At 40.5% G+C, this 14,246-nt stretch overlaps 1 protein-coding gene across 1 annotated transcript in view; it reads left to right on the top strand.

Moving 5' to 3' along the window:
- CPXM2 (carboxypeptidase X, M14 family member 2) overlaps positions 1 to 14,011 on the top strand; it is an 88,007-nt gene extending 73,996 nt beyond the window's left edge. The window contains exons 12-14 of the mRNA XM_083616897.1: positions 4,371 to 4,510; positions 6,491 to 6,590; positions 11,931 to 14,011. Of these exons, the coding sequence (XP_083473023.1) occupies positions 4,371 to 4,510; positions 6,491 to 6,590; positions 11,931 to 12,202 (512 nt within the window). The 3' untranslated portion in view covers positions 12,203 to 14,011. The remainder of the gene's footprint in view (positions 1 to 4,370; positions 4,511 to 6,490; positions 6,591 to 11,930) is intronic.
- The last annotated feature ends 235 nt before the right edge of the window (positions 14,012 to 14,246 follow it).

The raw sequence follows: 14,246 nt of genomic DNA, 5'->3' as shown, positions 1-14,246 counted from the left end.
CTTTACTAACTTTTCCTCTTTGTGTTTCACAATGCATCCTGGATTGATGCAGAGCTGTCAGATTTTCACCACAGAGGTTTTGGTTTCTGTTGCTGATCTCCACAGCTGTGCATACTACTCTGCCTTTATAGTGCAACGAATTTAAACGGTACCTGTCAAAGCGATTTAATAGAGTAGGGACTATGCATCTGTTTAAGCAACCGGCAATTGATATGAAACTAAGGGCTTGGCTACATGTTAACCATGTGACTTGCAACCAAGTCGCAAGGTTCATTCAAGGTGCAGGGGCTCATTTTGCATCACAACTGCCATGTAGAGAGGGTGATGTTTAATCCTTTTCTCCTTAACCACAATCCCAATGGAATCTTTCCCCCATTTGCAGTGGCAAATGCTGCAATTATCTATATAAAAAAGGTCCCATTTGCGACAGTGGGAAGTTGTTGATGCTTTTCAACCACTACTTACGGTGTGGGACTAATTTCCAACTGAATCATCGTGGGAGATGGAAGAGTCAAATCTCCCATCATTACTTGCTCCAGTCCTGATAGAAATCAAGGAGGAGGAATGCACCTAGGATGATGATGATGATTTTAAAAAAGGTTCCTACATATGGCCACAAACCTTGCAATTAATGTAATATATAGCTAAGCCCTAAAGTACCTAGTTGATAAGCCATATATTCAGGGATCAGTAGCTATTTGCCTTAGGTGTACACTACTGCAGTTTATTTCTTCTCTAATTACAGTCGTATCTTGGAAGTTGAACGGAATCCGTTCTGGAAGTCTGTTTCAACTTCCAAAATGTTTGAAAACCAAATTGCAGCTTCTGATTGGCTGCAGGAAGCTCCTGCAGCCATTCAGAAGCTGTAGAAGCCCCGTCAGATGTTCGGGTTTCAAAAGAATGTTCACAAACTGGAACAATCACTTCCAGGTTTGGGCCATATGGGAGCCAAAACGTCCAAGTTCCAGGGCGTTTGGGATCCAAAGTACAAGTGCATTATAGAATCATAGAATTGTAGAGTTGGAAGGGACCCCAAGGGTCACCAATCTAAACCCTGCAATGCAGGAATCTTTTGCCCAATATAATCTCGCCTTGCAGTGGAGGAATTTGGTGTTTAAAGCATTAAATGATATAACTAACACATACAAGTCTGGGAAGAAAACTCTCTTCTTGAAACCTGACAATACATTGAAAATCATGCACCCAACAACTAGCTGCACATATGCACCTGCTTTTGCTATCAGTAAATAAATATTCAGTTATCTTATATTAAGAAAAGAATAATATATTGATGAATTCTAACTGCATCATCATTCTGGAAGGCATTTAATATATTTTGGGATATGAGCGGGAGAAGAATGCTTCTGTGTTGGGTATAAAGGCCTCTCCATCCCTTGTGCTCTCCTGGAGTGTCCTTGTGATGTACTCAGAGACCAGAAATGATCAGTCACATCCAACTCTCTTGTTTCCGCCTAACAGCGAAAGAGAGAAGAGATGTTCTGTTATGCCTTTACCTACAGATCAGTTGGGTACCCAATTAGAAGCACATGAGACTACTAACTGGCTTCCATGGATATTGTGTGCAAAGTAGAGGATTCAGGGTGGGCAAGATCTCAGTTGCTTTCAAAGCTCCTGCTTGAACATTTGCTTGGCATGAATCTCATCAAGATGAACCTTGGTAAAAACAAGCTAAAAACACCTCAAGCGAATTATGTGTGTTGGGCACAGAGTAATGAATGGCTCCATAGCATTGTACCTTTAGCAGTAATAAGGATAACAGTTCCTGCAGTCCTTTTGTTGGCCTGTTTCATTGCTACAAGCTGCGCTTTCACTGAACAAACAGTGTACAACTTGGAAGCTAATTTTATCATATTTGCATTGGACCACATGAAGTTAATCTTGGCGTGGACATAACGATTCACATGCCAGCATGCAGAATATTTCTTTTGCTGTCTGCAAAAACTCTTTGAACTCAGGAAATGGAGATAGCTTCATATGTTTGTGGTACAGGATAAAAAAAAAACATTTGAATAAGTTGGCCCAATACATGTCCTATCCCCCCCCCATACAATATGCATTTTAAATTCAGAATTGACTGCTTCATTAATTTATGACTTTCATTTTTTTAAGTGCTGTGCAAACTTGATAATGAATTGATCCAGCATGCTAGGGCTTTAACCACAAAAATAAGTACTACCTGGTTTCTTAGCAGGAATTATTGCTTTGGATTTAGTTCATCAAATTCATTTTTTACAGCTATATTATACTCTGATTTTTTATTATTATTAATAATAATAATAATAATAATAATACGCATCCTAATGCAATGATAAGTTTTGGATCATTGTGTGATGATGATTCTCAAATATTGACTTAAAATTCCATCTACTTACTCTTGACATACAAGAGGAATTGTCTCAGATTAATGAACATAAAGTGGAATTAGCTAAAAGGTGTTAATTGAATGAGAGCAGCTTTTACACAGCATGTGTTCAATAAATATCTGACTCTATTACAGTACTTCACAGAATTCCTGCTACATTTTACTTATGATCTTCTTAGCAGTAACGTTTATCCAAGCTGCCCATGCAGCTTGCTCCGCCACTGGATCAGGTTTCCCAAACTTGGGTCTCCCTCTGTTTTGGACTACAGTTCCCATCATCCCTGACCACTGGTCCTGCTAGGTAGGGATGATGGGAGTTGTAGTCCAAAACAGCTGGAAACTGAGGTTTGGGGAACCCTGCTCTAGATGATGCTAGACTTCAACTCCCATCAGGTTGAGAAGGATGGTCAGGGATGATAGGGGATGTAGTCCAACAACGCTGGGAGGGTCAGAGGTACCCCATCTCTGGGTTAAAGAAAGGTAAAGGGACCCCTGACCATTAGGTCCAGTTGTGGGGTTGTGGTGCTCATCTCGCTTTATTGGCCAAGGGAGCCGGCGTACAGCTTCTGGGTCATGTGGCCAGCATGACTAAGCCGCTTCTGGCGAACCAGAGCATTGCATGGAAACGCCGTTTATCTTCCCACCCGAGCGGTACCTATTTATCTACTTGCACTTTGACATGCTTTCGAACTGCTAGGTTGGGAGGAGCAGGGACCGAGCAATGGGAGCTCACCCCGTCGCAGGGATTCAAACTGCCAGCCTTTTGATTGGCAAGTCCTAGGCTCTGTGATTTAACCCTCAGCGCCACCTGCGTCCCTATCTCTGGGTTAGGACAGTCTAAAAATCTTTGTAGATAAAGCATCTTTGGAAAAATATTAATTCAGACTGAGTAAAAATGTTTCTTACTCTTAATTGAGAAGGAGAAAAGCTTTAGCATAGCAGCAGAACCCGACACTGTGATATTTTAATCTTTCCCTATCGACAAGCTTAACATCTGCATTACATAATCCTCCTACAGAGAAACCAGAAGGTGTTTTCAGGCTCATTAAGTGTTCAGTAGCAGCTGTATAGTAATAGATTCCTGCCCCCCACCCTCTTTTCACTTAGTTCCATCCATGTTCTTCTATATTTGGTCATTATAAAGTAAATGAATTAAAACAATTAAAATTCATCTATAAGCTTAAAACTTGCCATATAATTTGAAATTCAGTTTGCTCACGAACAAAGTATTCCTATTCCCACTAAGAGAAATAAAGAGACAAAACTACACACACACACACACACACACACACACACACACACATATATATGCATGCAAAATAATAATAATAAATGAATTTCCCAGATACAGTAACAACTGTTTAAGGAATAGTACACATACCTTTGGCATCAGCAATTTAGTTGCATTTTTGTGAATAATATTTATAAATTAATTTCAGTTTGACGGTAACAAGTGTTTCTGGAACAATGCACTTTTTTTAAACCAATCATTTAACATTATCCTGATGACCTGCAGACCAAGTTGTGGTGGCCTCTTTGGCATTATCCTCTTTGGATGAGAAAGTAATAATATTTACAATTTAATCACATGCATGTCAAGACTTTTGAAACTGAATACTTTTGTAACATTGCCATCTTAAAATTCATGACTTTCTAAAAAGTTCCTGGAAGTCCATCCAGATTCTGAAGCCCCAACAGAATACAAGGCCAGGCTAAATTTCAAGATGTCTGTTATATTTTTAAAAATGAATATAAATCTTCACATTTTACTGGCAGAATGTTTTATGAGTTCATTTTAATTAAATTATTGATATCATTACAAAATGCATGCATTTCCATAAAAGCTTTTTTATCGAATCTATTTTAACACAACTATTAGGGAAATTTAATTATTTAAAATGATTGTGTCTGGTTCCTAGATTAAATAAAAGCTGTATTTTATTTTTTATTACATTATTTTTATTTGTTCTTTTCATTGCATTGACAGGTATAAATGACTTCAGCTACCTACATACAAATTGTTTTGAACTATCCATATATGTTGGCTGTGATAAATATCCCCACGAAAGTGAATTACCTGAAGAGTGGGAAAATAACAGGGAGTCCCTTATTGTTTTCATGGAGCAGGTATGAAATAAGAACACTTGGGCTGATTCAAATCTACATCTGTTCCAAGTGAATTCCTTTTCTTTAATTGGGGTGTTTTACATCTGGTTACCACAACTCACTGTTTTCTATTACTTTCCTATAAGATTATCAAGGGGGAGAGCAGAATGCAAAGTCTTTCCAAAGACACTGGCAGTTGAGTCAAAATCTGGGTCAGGCTCCACTAACTCAGAACAGAAAGGTATACATCTGGCACATCACATTCCGAAAAGTCAAAACAAATCACTTCCCTGGGGCCTGCCCCGTGAAACTTGAGGTTGTGTCCAGTGATGTGCAAATGGAGCTCCACTCATGCAATGGGAATTCCACTTCCTCTCCACCCCTGGTGTGTCCCCAGAATCAGCTTCAGAGCATATTTAGAAGGTGTTCAGAGGCTGTAGGGGTGAAGAGGAAGTTACATTGCACAAGCAGAAGTCTGATACGTGAGCAAGATGGCAGCACTGGATCCAAGACTTAGAGCTTTCAACGTTGCTTTTGAAAAACATGGGTCACCATTTCCCTATCTTAGAACTGAAATAACTGCAATATAGTATTAGTAATGTATGTGTCTCTTTCTGAGAGAAGTAGACATAGACATACATACATGTCAGAAATAGACATACGTACATGTTGCCATCTCCATGAATCTCATGCCACCAGAACATGTTTCTAAATGTAAACAAAATACAGGGTCTTTGATTTTCTCCTTATGCTATTAAAGGTGGATTTGGATGAGATGCAAAGTACATTTGGATAAGCAATGACTGCTGAAAATTCTGTGAGACTCTACCTACCTATGCATGTGTCCTCAACATTAACTTTACCTTCCTCTTTTTCTACACATCAGCAACTCTTTCCCCCACTTGACGTACCTGCACTGCTTTTATCTTTGCTGCCCATCTACATATAACCCTCACCCTTCTTATATAAATTATATAAATACTGATGGCCACCAGGTGCACAGGTCATGTTGGGTGCTTGAATTATTTAATGCAATCTTGCTAGAGCCATCTCCTATCCATCCGACAGCATGCTCAAGAGGCCATTCTTGAACGATATGCATATCATGCAAGCCAAGTCGCTGTGTGCAGGTGCTAAATGCTTTGCGGCATTTTGCCTGTCATAAAGAGTGGTCATGTCGTGCCATGTGAGATCTCCAGGGGAGGAGGACTGTGTGAAAGAAGGAAACACTGTCTTTTGGGTCATGGTACCAAGGCTGTGGAGCAACTTGCCTATCCCGTTCCATCTGAGCCCTTCGCTGAAGGTTTTAAAACAAAGCTTTAATGGGCATTCAAGGTGATGTAATTCCTTGCTATGGGAGGAGTTTAGGAACATAGGAAGTTGGCTTACATCAAGTCAGTCCATTGGCAGCAGCTCTTTGGGATTTTGGTTGGGGATGGGCCTTCCCAGCCCTACTGGGAGATGCCATGGATTGTATCTGAGAGCTTCTGCATGCAAAGCAATTGCTCTGTTTCTGAGCTATGGTCTTTTTCCAAGTTTGTGTGTGCTTGTGCTAAATACACTTTTGGGAATGATTTTTATGTGCTTTAGTAGATATCATTTTAATAACATTTGTAGTGTGTCATATTTTGAAGGAGAAAAAAGCATAAACACACGCAGTCAATAAATACCAACTGAATCTACCCCACAAGATCCATGTCATGTTTGATGCTGGAAATATGGCACCACCCAATACTGGTAGAAAATGATCTCATTCATAAACGTCCAGTTAAATATCATTCATGGGCACCTCTGACATTCATCACTTTACTTGTTTCTTTTTTCTAAGAGCATATGTTTCTTTTCAAGCTTTTGGCCTGACGTGAATTACATAGTTTTGGAACAGCATATATATCATGCAAAAATACCATTCTTTATGATTTAGTTGACATCATTTGGTTCATCATGACTGGCATGTCTTCTCTTTTTCTGTCACTTCCATGTACTTACTTCTACTGACAGGTGCACCGAGGCATTAAAGGCATGGTGAGGGATCTACATGGCAAGGGGATTCCAAATGCTATTATTTCTGTAGAAGGCGTTAACCACGACATTCGCACAGGTAATTGCATGCCTCTGTGTCACAAGAGAAGGGTGAAAGGAGGACTGGAACACACAATGCCAAGTTAATTAGCTGGCAACTTTATTAATGAGGCACTTTGTTGAGTTGAGCATGGGCTTTGGTACAACATCTGCACAGCATTATTGTGGTCTAAATTTGTCATGTTGGTGGAGCTGCCCACCTAACATCACAATGGGGGGAGGTATTGGTTTATTCTAGTTCCTATTTTCTTATGGATTTTGTTTTGTTTTTATCTTGTATTTTTATGTTGGGAACCACCCTGAGAACTATGGATGAAGGGTGGTATACAATTATTATTGTTGTTATTGTTATTATTATGACCTTGCCCATCTGACTGGGTTGCCCCAACCACTCTGGGCAGCTTCCAACATAATAAAAGCACAGCAAAACATCAAGCATCAAAGAACAGGGATTCCTGCAGATGTGTTCAGAAAGTGGTGTAGTTGTTAATCTCCTTTACATCTGATTGGGAAGCTGGTGGGTGCCAGTGCTGAGAAGGCTCTCTGCCTGGGTCCCTGTAACTTCACTTCTTGCAGTGAGGGAACCACCTGAAGACCCTTGGAGCTGGACCTCAGTGTCTGGGCAGAATGATGTGGGTGGAGACACTCCTTCAAGTATACAGGGCCAAGGCTGCTGCATGATGGAGCCATATTTTATGCCATACGGCATAAAATAACTTGTCTAAGTATGCATGTCAGTTATCTACTGTCTGGAAAAATCAGGTTTTGCTTTGTTGTTGTTGATTTTAAAAATGAAGCATATCTTTATGCATGTCTACTCAGAAGTAGAACCCATTGAATTCAGTGAACAGCAAAACCAGGCTTTCTTGACACCCTCCTTTGGACAGTGTATAGTTTATGACATCATAGCAAGGGAGGAAGTCGAGCATTCCCTGAGGCAGCCTGTATTTACAGTTGCTATGTATATCACTATCTCAGAAGCAACACTGTTGCCCAGAAAGCAAAGTCTCTTCCTGAAGCCCAGACTAGAAAAATAAAAGAGGGCAGGATAACTAACCTACTGAGAGAAATTGGGGGTGGAGGCAGAACGTTTGCCAGTTTCTGCAGATCAAAAAAATACCTAGATTATTTTCCAAGTGGAAGACTGACATGTGCCTGCAGTTTTAATCTGGAAACAAAACCCCTGTGCTTCAGGTATCAAATATTTGGGCAAGCTTTGTTTGGAATGTTTACCTGCTTGCTGTATGCCATTCTTCAGCAAATAGGTTTTGAGGGTCAGTATGAAAAGTGAGGTGAGCTGAATACCAATCAGCCTGCTCTGTGTGTTCTATCGCATTTCAACAATTTAATATAATTTGCCAAGGTGTTTCAGGTTCACTGCTATAGTATAGATGGTTTAGTCTCAACTCTCAGCTGCTCACAGGAAGTGGTGGAGAAGTTACCCTGGATATTTGCTGGTTAAAGGTACTCCTGCCCCTTTTTCGGGCCAGTCGTGTCCGATTCTAGGGTTGTGCGCCCATCTCATTTAAGAAGCCGGGGGCCAGCGCTGTCCGGAGACACTTCCGGGTCACGTGGCCAGCATGACAAAGCTGCTCTGGTGAGCCAGCACCAGCGCAACACATGGAAACGCCATTTACCTTCCCGCTGTAAAACGGTACCTATTTATCTACTTGCACTTAGGGGTGCTTTCGAACTGCTAGGTGGGCAGGAGCTGGGACCGAACGATGGGAGCTCACCCCGCCGCGGGGATTCGAACCGCCAACGATAGGATTGGCAAGTCCTAGGCACTGACGTTTTACCCACAGCGCCACCCGTGTCCCCATTTGCTGGTTAGGTTAGGCTTAAGCTTTTTGTGTGTGTGTGTGCTACTCATGACCCACTTATCCTCTGGGGCACAATTCATATCCTCTTAAATATGAGCAGAACCAGCCCAACAATGATCAACATGCATTCCATTAATGTAACTTGTCTTTTTAGTATAGTATTTCAGGGCATTGTAAGTTACCCACGGGCAAGACAAATAATAGTAACGGTGTCATTTTGCATTAGTGTGAAAACAGGGAGCTGTTTTGTGTATTTATGTTTTTATGTAGCATTACATGCTCAGAAACATGGAGAAAGGCTCTCAGCGGGCTACAGGTAATCTGCAGGAGAAGTCACTGGCTTCACAGGGAATAACCCAGATTCAGCATGTTGACAATACTTCAAAACAAAGTGCAGGCAATTTACCTTTCGAAATGCCCTGCATCGTGCAAGAAATGTCAACTGCAAGAGAGTTTCTACATTCTTCATAGTCAAAACAAAAAAAAAATTTTTCTTTCCAGTAGCACCTTAAAGACCAACTAAGTTAGTTCTTGGTATGAGCTTTCGTGTGCATGCACACTTCGTCAGATACACTGAAACAGAAGTTGCCAGATCCTTCTATATAGTGAGAAGGTGGGGAGGGGTATTACTCAGAAGGGTGGTGGGAATGGGTGGTTGGCAGATAGCTGAGATGAGCCTGTTGACGGCTCTTAACGACTGCAATAGGTCTTACAGGAAAAAGCAAGGGGTGAGAAGGTGAAAAATGGCTTTGTCATGTATAATGAGATAAGAATCCAATGTCTTTGTTCAGACCAGGTCTCTCCATGGTTTTAAGTTTGGTAATGAGTTGCAATTCAGCAGCTTCTCTTTCCAGTCTATTTCTGAAATTCCTTTGTAGTAATACAGCTACTTTGAGATCTTGTATAGAATGTCCTGGGAGATTGAAGTGTTCTCCTACTGGTTTCTCTGTCTTGTGATTCTTGATGTCCTTCAATCTCCCAGGACATTCTATACAAGATCTCAAAGTAGCTGTATTACTACAAAGGAATTTCAGAAATAGACTGGAAAGAGAAGCTGCTGAATTGCAACTCATTACCAAACTTAAAACCATGGAGAGACCTGGTCTGAACAAAGACATTGGATTCTTATCTCATTATACATGACAAAGCCATTTTTCACCTTCTCACCCCTTGCTTTTTCCTGTAAGACCTATTGCAGTCGTTAAGAGCCGTCAACAGGCTCATCTCAGCTATCTGCCAACCACCCATTCCCACCACCCTTCTGAGTAATACCCCTCCCCACCTTCTCACTATATAGAAGGATCTGGCAACTTCTGTTTCAGTGTATCTGACGAAGTGTGCATGCACACGAAAGCTCATACCAAGAACTAACTTAGTTGGTCTTTAAGGTGCTACTGGAAAGAAAAAAATTTTTTTTTGTTTTGACTATGGCAGACCAACACGGCTACCTATCTGTAACTACATTCTTCATAGGAATTGTTTATAGGAAACTTGAAAATATGTTCAAATATTTGCCTACCTCTTTCCCGTGTAAGCTAGTATTTTGATGGCAACCCCTCCAGAAGAAGTGCAGCTTGTATTAAGTGTTGGGAGAAAAGGCAGCTCAGTAGTAGCGAACTTGACTTTTATGCAGAATGTCAAAGGTTTGATCCCTGGCGTCTTCAGATAGGGACTGGAGAAAAAGTAGTGGCCTAAAACCCTGGAAAGCCACTGCCAGACTGTAGACAATACTGAGATAGCTGAACCCATGGTCAGACCTAGTGTAAGGTAGCTTCCTGTGTCCCTATTACACGCTCATAAAAATAAAGGAAACTCTGCAGGATGCACAGATAAGGTCCTCATACATAATAATTTATCTTATTTTCTAACAGTTAACATTCTCTTATACCGCAAAGCTCATAGTAGTTAAATCATGCATATACTGTACTAACTCCACCCCAAAAGAACCCCGTGTGTGTATGTGTGTTGCTATGATCCACAACAGGTTCCCAGCCTGCTAATTAGCAGCCCAATTCACAATATTTAGATTTCAGCCAATTGAGTCTCATTGGAATCAATGGGTTTGAAACAAAGTTTAATCATACGCTTTCGTTTCCCAGGCAGAAGAATCACTATTGTGGAAGGATAGAATGAGGCATAAACACTGTAATGGTGGCTATGTTCACATCAGTGGCTTAAAACACAGCAAAGTCCTTCCCCCCTGCTGAATTTCAAGCTGCATTTGCATGGTGTTGTTTACATCAAAGAGGGGGCAGGGATGTCTTCTCCTGATGCACCTGACCTTTTTGGCTTCCCTGCCCCTGCAACCCCCCTGGAACTCCTATTCGTGAAGCTGCTGTTTGTGCACGTGTCAATAAAAAGTGAATGCAGCTTAAGTTTTCTAGTCAGATTGAATCTGGCTTGAGAAAAAAAGTGCCTCAGACAGCAGTAGTTGATAAACTACAGGGTCTATATGATTGTGTGAATGCAACTTTAAAAACTAGCAGTGGGAGTGCACTGGATGTGGAATAAGTGTGGTAATGTGAACACACCCAGTGTTACATGATGGCAATTCACATTTTTACTAATCATACAGAGTCGTCTTCTACATTTCCCTATTGAAGGATGCTAGAATCTATTCAAATGAAATGCAGTGCAGAGCATTGAATCTTTCCTTTGTTTCTTCGGGTTCTTCAAACAGAACCCGTTTTTTTCTCGACTTTTGGAAAAATGAATCTCCAGAACTACTGGTCAGTGACATCCAGTTCTATCCATCTACTCCTCCATTGCTAACAGTGGAGTAGGAAATGGTTTATTATTATTATTATTATTATTATTATTATTATTATTATTATTAAAAAAAACTTGTATACTGCTCTTCATCCTTTCTGTTGCATTGTGGAGGTTAATTTTGAGGGAATGATGTTGCTGTTTTGCTCACACTACCTGTGTGTTAGTATCTGCAAGCCTTAAGTTATTCTCCAACCTGTATATTTTCAGATTATTACAAAGATGCCATAAATCTCCAGTGGTCTTTCCATCAGATGAAAATAGCTCCTAAAGGCTAGTTTGAAATTCCTTGGGGAAGGAAAACTATTGGAAGATGTAGTCTTGGCACAAAGGATGGTGACCAAAATTATTTATTTAAAACAAACTCAAACAAACACGAGGAAAACCACACCAGAGATCCATGTCCCCAGCTGCCCCAGTCTTGGTTCTAAAGCTATTGGGTGAAATTTTGACTGGAACTGTTGCAAACCTAGGTGGACTGGTACGAAATATAGACTGGACTCCCCAGCATTACAAATTTGAAACAATAAATTGAATAACTCAAGCCTATATAACTAGAACATGAAAATGGTAGCTAAATCCCCAAGGTTACAAGCGACCAGTCTTGGAGATAATTAAGTTTTTTCCTATACCAATCCCCAAATCCCGATCCTAGAGCAATTATTTCACATGCAAGGATGGATAAGCTCCTTGATACTAAATAGAAAGATGGAAGTTAAGGCTAAACAAAAATGTATCACAATATTTATTCTTTCCTTCTTCAACAGCAAGCGATGGAGATTACTGGCGCCTTCTAAACCCTGGAGAATATGTCGTCACTGCAAAAGCAGAGGGCTATACTGCTGCCACCAAAAACTGTGCTGTGGGTTATGACATGGGTGCGACCCGCTGTGACTTCACCATCAGCAAAACCAACTTGGCCCGAATCAAAGAGATCATGGAGAAATTTGGAAAACAGCCCATTAGTCTGTCACTTCGGCGGAACAGACAGCGAGCAAGACAGAGGCGCCAGCAGTATAGACAACTTTCTACAGTGTAACAAATTATGCTATCATGCTCTGCATCTAAACTGAGACCTACTTCCGTAGTAGAATGTAATATCAACCCTGTCTGACAGTATTCTAATTAGGGATCTTTTATTAAAGAATATCTTGGGATTCCACTACTTAATGTTAGATTTATATGCTCATCTGAAAAATGTGGAATAAAATATTGTCTTCTAAAAAGATCTGATGAGTAACAATTGCATGTGGTATTCTCTCACCCAGAGGAGAGGCTTTATAACCAGAAGAAATTCCACACATACACAGCCTCAGACCATGTACTTCCTTGAAACCATTGAACTAAAGATTCTGTGAATACAAGCTTTGGGGTTGGGGGTTGGAAATGAGATTTCAAGATTCAGCACTGAAATACTTTTGAGCTGGGAGACAAAATTCAGATTCTGTCCAAGATACTATCTGTGGCACCTGTTCTGTCATTGATCCAACAAACAAAATGCAAAAGTGAACAAAGGGATGTCTAAAGCAAAAGCAATTAAAATGGTATCCTTGTTTCATGGAGGAATGAAACATTAGATCGGGGGGGGGGTGTTTCTTTCAAGAGTTATTTTAGATACCACCTTTGTGGTGCCTGATCAGTCCAACTTGGGGGCATGTTGGAACAGATTTCAGCATGATGTCATGAAGGCAACAGCTTGGTGGGCAAATAGCTCTGCAAAAGTGACCACTGAGCTTCACCTCTTACCCATCACCAGTCACCATATTGTTGTTGAATGTTTAACAAATGCACCACCCTTGCAAATGTGTTAAAAGTGACCTCAATATTTGGTCTCACTATAAAGTTAACATCATCTTTAAACTAGTGTTCCATATTCTTGCAACGTCTAGGTTCACTGGACAAGTGACAGGGAGAAATCTTTAGCAGATAGAATACCAGGGAAACTTCCATTCTCTAACATTAATAGTAGCTTGAGTATCCTTCTAGTGATTTGCAGGACATAAACTAGCTAAAATGATTGAAAAGCAGGCTTCTTTATAGTTCGATTGTGAGGGCCAGAAAGATGAGGAGGTTTGGAGCACAGCAACTGGGCCCTGAATCAAGACATCGCTGCCATGAACTCAACAGGTGAGCTTAGAAAATTGATTCTCTTTCAGCTCTGTGTCACACCTGCAACACAGCAATAACAGTATTTACCTGCCTTGCAGAGATATAAGGATAATGTATGTGAAAACAGTGTGTTGCTACTGTTGTTATAAATGAATGAGATCAGCTTGTAAAACAACTAACCAGTCAGTACTGGACATTTTCTTCAACTTGTGTAACTTGATGTAAGCTCGTATCAGTTATATAGGGTTTGAACATTATTATGCCATTCAATGGCAGAACCTCAACTCTTCTCTTATGTCTGAAAATAAGCCAATTGTGTCACATATAGAATCATGCATGACAACAAGACTTTACTGAGCCCTCCTAAGTACAGTGGTACCTCGGGTTAAGAACTTAATTCATTCTGGAGGTCCGTTCTTAACCTGAAACTGTTCTTAACCTGAGGTACCACTTTAGCTAATGGGGCCTCCCGCTGCTGCTGCGCCGCCTCCGCGTGATTTCTGTTCTCATCCTGAAGCAAAGTTCTTAACCCGAGGTACTATTTCTGGGTTAGCGGAGTCTGTAACCTGAAGCGTCTGTAACCCAAGGTACTACTGTACACTGTTTGTTAACCGTTATGATTTTTAATTGCAGTGGTTGTCTTACTCAGTATATACTTGTGAGACGTGTAAAAAAATAATGATTGTCTCAGTCACATTCAGAACTAAAGAAAATAAAACTGCTGCAAGTAGGAAATTGACAGTGGACGTGCAACATACTTGTTATATTCAATTTATTAACACTAACCAACATATCCTCTGTGATGAACAGAAGCCATAAAATGTGCAGAGTGACTAAGTCTCATTAAAAGCAAGCAGCACGTACATTCCAACCACTGCAAATCTTCACGCTGTAGCCATCTGATGATAGTGCTTGCTTACAGGTAATGAGGCTGAAGAATGTGTGCATGTATGTCACAGGATCACAAAATTGTA

Source organism: Podarcis filfolensis, assembly GCF_964270895.1.
Source record: "Podarcis filfolensis genome assembly, chromosome: 5".
NCBI lineage: Eukaryota > Metazoa > Chordata > Lepidosauria > Squamata > Lacertidae > Podarcis > Podarcis filfolensis.
This window is presented reverse-complemented; position numbering and strand designations above follow the sequence as displayed.